The sequence below is a fragment of the Bos mutus genome, chromosome 11 (genome assembly GCF_027580195.1).
Source record: "Bos mutus isolate GX-2022 chromosome 11, NWIPB_WYAK_1.1, whole genome shotgun sequence".
Classification (NCBI taxonomy): domain Eukaryota; kingdom Metazoa; phylum Chordata; class Mammalia; order Artiodactyla; family Bovidae; genus Bos; species Bos mutus.
In genome coordinates, this window is record NC_091627.1 from 35,897,127 (window position 1) to 35,903,650 (window position 6,524).

Genomic DNA, 6,524 nt, shown 5'->3' on the forward strand with positions numbered 1-6,524 from the left:
CTGGATTCAACCCTTCAGTTATAACTACGGAATGGTAGTTGTGTAACGTAGGTCAGGGCAGAATAGACTGTGGAAGTACAGTATGGGGTAGGCTCTGCAGCCCAAAACAGTCCTTTTTCCTCAGAGAACAGTGCTTTTCTTCCACCTTGCCTTAATTTCTTCCTTATCAGGTATCTTTAAGCACTTTCTCTTAAGTCAAAGATTGCTAGGCATGGGGGCTTTAGTAATGTACACACACTCATTTTCACTGTTTAAAAATTTAACATTTGAATGAAATACTCTTATTTACTTTAGTGTCAGATAGGAGGGCAAGTAAAGGCTAGTTAAAGGGCAAAGAGTAGGGTCCCTATTTCTACAGCTCTGGAGGGACGAATAAAATAATTTCCTGCTTTAATTTCTGAAGCATAAGTCAGAGGAAGTATGTTTAACAGGAAGTATGTTTGAAATACTCTAAGGTCAGCTTTGTAGTCTGTCACTCTGTCCAGTGGGTCTCTGGAAGCTCTGAAAAGCTTCCTCTAGCTACTGGGACCTAATGGTAGAGGTTGATCCTGTGATATCATCAGAGAGGAAGTTTCAGAGTGAAGTCCTTTTTAAGAAAAATGTGGTTGAGGGTACTTTTTATTTAGTGTCTCCTTTATATTGATGTTCTCAAAAATAATATGATCAGCACAAAGAGGCCCCAGCCTGCAGTTTGTCTTGCCTTGCAGTTTCTCCTGACCTTGTATCATTCTTTTTTAAAAATGTATTATTTGTTTTTGCCGTTAGTACAGTAAAGGCATCTGAAAGTTTGAGATTTTGCTAGGCTATGTGACAGGCTGCCACTGCCGCTAGAAGTGCAAGCATTTGCTTGGGGCTGAATCTGCAGGCATATGTGAGCATGATTTATATATTTGTTATCTATGTTTTGTTATGATAGTGTCAAAGTATCTTTTTTATTGTCGTCTTTCTGTAGTTGCCTGACTTGGTACCCCAGCTGGGGACCCTGTACCAGTTAATGGAAAGCAGAGTAAAAACTTTTCAGAAGCTCTCCCACCTTCACGGAAAGCTTATCCTTCTAATCACACAAGTGAGTAGATCAGATTGTTTTGTGCCAAACATTTGAATGTGAGAGTAATGGAGAGAGGAATAAGGATTGTTTGCCTGGCTGTTGAAAGTGCCCCATTTCAGTTAAAACAAAGACTGGTAGATGAAGACCTAATTTTTAACTAGGCAGTGCTATGTATTTGATAGTAAGTAAGCTTTGTTGTACTTGAGTCAACTTTAGCTCGTCACCATCAATGTTTGAACTTAATATAGTTAGAGTGGTTGTGGTGCTGTGAGCAAGAGTTGCAGGGTATTGCTGCAGCTTTTGGTCACAGAAGGAAATCTTAACCTGAGAAGCATTTTCAGAGTAATTACACAGAGTAATTCTTTCTTGGATTTGATGCACTTGCCTTTTGCCTGATATTTGAACTGCATCATGTTAAGGTCATCCATTTCATGGATGAGGGTGAGGGTGAGTTTACTGTTGGGGAGGTTGTGTGATACTTGAGATAAATTTACATTCCACTTCACAATAGCACTTGATTGTCTTTCAGGTTACAGCGTCAGAGAAAACAAAGGAAACGACTTGTCCTGCTCAGAAGGCAAAGTTGGTGTATGAAGAAGGTAAGGACTTAGGGTATATGCTTAACAATTCATTTTCACATTGGCTCAACTCTGCGACTTGTGAGTAAGATCGTGCTTTGGCACACCTTCCCTGATAAAACGGACAAGCCCTTGGCGAAACCGGCAGAAATGTGATCAAATGAAAGAGAGGGCACAAATAGAGTAACAAAAAAGAGCATCAGGTATGGAAGAGATTTAAATAGAACACCATGAACAGCCATGCACATACAGAAAACCTGGATGGTATAGGTAATTTCTTGGGAAGCTTCAGTGACCAAATTGACTTAGAGAAACCTTGAAGTAATAGTTTTGAATTTACTTAATCAAAATCTTTCCTCACAAGGTACCAGACACAGGTTTTATAAATGACTTTTATTAGTCTTTTAAGGAACAAGTCATTTTTGTCATATATGAACAGTTCAGGCATTTTATGAATCAGAACCAGAAAAATGTAGTCAAAATAGCATTTTAGGCCATCCTCAAATATCCTAAGTAGCAGATTAATTATAGAAGTAAAATCATGTTTCATTGTCAAGTAGAATGTATTTAAAGATTATAACATGATTTAGCGTCAAGAAACCTTATCACTGTAGTTATTACCACATTAACAGATTACCATGAGCACTATATATTAAGCAGCCTAGGATTTTAAGTAAGGGAGTTTCCTTAATAAATCTACATCAGACATAAGGTTTAGAAGCATTCCCATAAAGTCATTAACAAGACAATAGTGTACCTTTTATTACTTCTGGATATCCTGCCTTATACTTTATGAAAGAAATGAATTCTAGAACATTGGACCTTGCAGTTGTTTTTCTTCTCCACATAGAAAATACAGCAGAATCTGCAGTTGCATTGTTATTAAGATACGCAAATAGGCAAGCTTACTGGATACCAAGATCTAGCAAAAAAGGAATTGGTAGCATTATTATGTCCCAGTAATTGTATGTCCATAATGTCCCATTCAGAAAATGTATTAGGAAAAAAGATCCCTTTCACAGCAGCATCCAAAACTATCTAGAAATACCTCTAAAAAATGAAGCAAAACCTTTATAGAGAAAGCTATAAAACATAACTGAAGAACATAAAAATGTACCTGAATTAATTACACTTCTTGTGATCCCACCTTTCCTCCCCCCTTTTGTTGAGATATAATTGGCATAACATTGTGCTTCTTTTAGAAGTAGAACATAATCCTTCTTAGATGGAGGACAGCTAAATACATTTCTAAAAGTAAATTCAGGAGTCTGATTCCATTTATTAGCTTTCAGTGCTATGCTCTTTGCTTTGATCACAAAATTAAAACTAGGTTTCCCTCTTCTTACAGAATCTTCTGAAGAGGAATCTGATGATGAAATAGCAGATAAGGATTCTGATGTGAGTAATTTGTTTCCTGGTACATAAACATGCCTTATATCCTTGTACTCTGTAAGACTGAGGCCTTCAATCATGCTTTCTTTGCTTACTATTTCCACCAGGATAATTGGGATGAAGATGAGGATGAGAAAGCAAGTGAAAAAGATGAGGATGTTGATGAAGAGAATGAAGAGGAAGAAGGGGATGATGAAGACAAAGATGAAGAAAATGGTGAGGACAGAGATGTGGCAAGTGAAAAGGAATTAAATGGAGATTCTGATTTAGATCCTGAGAATGAAAGTGAAGAAGAATGAACAGAAAAGAACAGGCCAAATGAACTGTGTAAACTGGCTCACCTTACCCACTGCTGCCGAGTTCTCCTGGGGAGGGTTGTCTCTGACAGATGCCAAGGACCGCTGCACATTTCCAAATTCCTAATGGTGGTTCCTATGCCACTTTGCTGTCCTGAACACCCCAGACCTAACTGTGTAAATAAGAGAGTTTCATTCAAATGTTAATAAACTTTACACAGTAAATAGACACATTTTCTGCAATGTACTGACATGAGTGTCCAATATATGGTATATTTTTATAATATAATATCTTCGTATGATTGGTTATGCCAAGGATTGACATAAATGAAAAGACATTTCCCATGTAAGGGTTCAAGAACTGGACTTTAATGAAGGAGTCAGCTCCTGTCTCAGGTTGGTATCTTTCATCACGTCCTGATACGAAGCAGCACTAGTGAAACAGTTTGGTACATTTTCATAAAACATGAAGGGATAAACTAAAAACGAGTAAAAATGATTGTGATTAAAAATAAATAAATAAAATCACCAGTTTTCCTGGCTTCTCAACTGTGGTAATCTGATTTGAATCAGATTGAATATTTGGAGTGCTTCCCCAAAACAACCACTTATTTTTCAAGCTGTCATGTGAAATATTTTTTTAAAATACACAGAAATCATGATGATTAAAAAGTAAAGAATTAGCCATATTAAGGATTTTTCTTGACTGCAGGTTGCCTGTAAAGAATCATCAGTGTATGGATTTAGAAGTGCTCATTACCCGCAACTTTTTAAAAGATTCAGTTACAGCTGCTTTTGAAGAGGTTTTCATTTTTATTTAAACTACTAATGGATCAAAGAACAATTGTTTATTTTTTTCTCTTTGGTTTTAGATATTAATGATAACCTTGTTGGAATTTTTTTCCAAAGAAAATATTTTTATAATTCCGTAATTTAATGTGTTCCTTTTCATCATCCACTCTTGGCAGTGTTAGGCTATGTTTACCTTAAAATAAATCTGACTCAAGATTTTTTATGTATGTATAAAGAAGTATTTTGTGTGCTACAAAAGCCTTTTCAAATTATCAGTAATTTTTTTTTTTTAAAGAATGAGCCAGTATTTGCTCAGTGCTCTGTAGGGAACATGCAGATGGAAGCTCAGCTCTTAAGAAAGGGCTGGGGAGATGGGTTTATTTTTCCCACCTGTGAATATGTAAAACATAAAACCATTATCTCTGAGGGACTTCTCACTTCGGTGGCAGATTTCCGTGCTCAACTAGTAGAGTTGGAGCCATACAAGCATCTTGGGAAAGTTAGAGTCAGCTACTGGTGTAATGTATAGTTATATTTGTCTATAAATGGAGCTGTTTATGGCAATTTAATACCATTCTCTTTGTAAAGTGAATAAATATTCATCTTTACCCAGTGCTTGTCTTGTGGTGTATGTAGGGGGACACAGCCACAGGTTTGGGCTTGTGGTGTGAAGGTTTTTTAAAAAAGGATCTTGTTCCACGAGCATTAATAGGCACATGCTTTCAAGGCTTTTTGGATAATCTAGAATTTGTATCAAAGTGAAGAAACCAAGAACTTTCAGAAGCCAGTGGTGGTTCCTTGATCCAGTCCCACCTGGCTGGGCCATGCTCCTGCAGACAGAGGCTGCTGTGATGGTCAAGGGTGCATGTGGTCATGCGTCAGGCCCTGCTCAGTGGTCTGAGTCAGATTTCCTCTCTGCCCGACTACCTAGAGAACTGTGGTGGATGCTCACTATTTCTTGTTTTAGACAAATCCAGAGTTAAGTCCCAAACTTACTAAGACTGTTTCCTAGTTTGAGAGTATTCCGCTCCTAATCCAGTCAAGAGTTTTGAGGATGTGGTGGTGTCTTTTTTTTTTTTTTCCGAGATTAATATTTCTTGGCTTTTTTATTTTGAAAAATTATCCCTCTGCCCTTGATCAAATCAAGGATCACATACTGTATTTGGTTGTCATTGCTTTGTTAGTCCAGAATATCCTCCCTTGTGTGTTTCATGATTTTGATATTTAAGTAAGTCCACATAATTTAAGCTGTGTTATAGAATGTCCTACATGCCCTTATAGAAGGTCCTTATGATTAGATTCTTGTTTAAATGTTTTTGGTGAGAAAACTAAATAGGTGACAATATTTGAGATTAATTTGTAAAAATTAATTCTGGGTATGGATGAGTGTATTTGATGAAAGTAGATGTGAGGCTCTAGGTTTGGGACTTTTGAAGCCCTTATGAGGGTTGGAAATGGGATCTATGTAGTGAGATCATTTTGGGTACATTGATATATATGTATATATTTTATATGTATTTACACACATGAAGAAGTGAAGTCGCTCAGTCGTGTCCGACTCTGCAACCCCATTGACAGTAGTAGCCTACCAGGCTCCTCCGTCCATGGGATTTTCCAGGCAAGAGTACTGGAGTGGGCTGCCATTTCCTTCTCCAGGGGATCTTCCCAACCCAGAGATTGAACCTGGGTGTCTTGCATTGTAGACAGAAGCTTTACTGTCGGAGCCACCAGGGAAGCCTGGCTGTTACAATTCTTGTGGAAGTGAATTCTCAGCATGTACATTTAATCACAACATACTGATCGCCTACTCTGTCAGGGATTATTTAGTTGCTTGTTTATTGTCATTCAGTTACATGATACAGAGCTGACATTCTATCAGAAAAGTACAGGGACTTTCCTGGTGGTCCAGTGGTTAAGAATCCACCTGCCGGTGCAGCGAACACAGGTTCAGTCACTGCTCCTGGAAGATTCCACGTGTCAAGGGGCAACTAGACCCATGGGCCACAACTGCTGCAGCCTACATGCTCTAGAACCCTGTGCTCTGCCGCAAGAGAAGCCGCTACAATGAGAAGCCCATGCACTGCAACTAGAGAGTAGCCCTTGCTTGCTGCAACTAGAGAAAGCCCACGAGCAGCAACAAAGCGCAGCCAAAAATAAAATATTTTAAAAAGCAGTAGACAACATACGATGTGTAAGGTATACAGAGGAAGTAATTCTATTCAGTATATTAGAAGATACTGTGACTGGGGAAGAGTGAAAGTGAAGTCACTCAGTCGTGTCTGACTCTGTGACCCCATGGATTGTGGAACCCCATGGAGCCACAAGACTCCTCATTCCATGAAATTTTCCAGGTAAGGACCTAGGGGTTGAACCTGGATCTCCCGCATTGCAGGAAGACGCTTTACCGTCTGAGACACC

General features: G+C 38.4%; 1 protein-coding gene across 1 annotated transcript in view; it reads left to right on the top strand.

The window, feature by feature from the left end:
* Positions 1-3,545, top strand: part of WDR43 (WD repeat domain 43) — a 37,855-nt gene extending 34,310 nt beyond the window's left edge. The window contains exons 15-18 of the mRNA XM_005903856.3: positions 953-1,066; positions 1,578-1,647; positions 2,975-3,024; positions 3,126-3,545. Of these exons, the coding sequence (XP_005903918.2) occupies positions 953-1,066; positions 1,578-1,647; positions 2,975-3,024; positions 3,126-3,317 (426 nt within the window). The 3' untranslated portion in view covers positions 3,318-3,545. The remainder of the gene's footprint in view (positions 1-952; positions 1,067-1,577; positions 1,648-2,974; positions 3,025-3,125) is intronic.
* Positions 3,546-6,524: the final 2,979 nt, after the last annotated feature.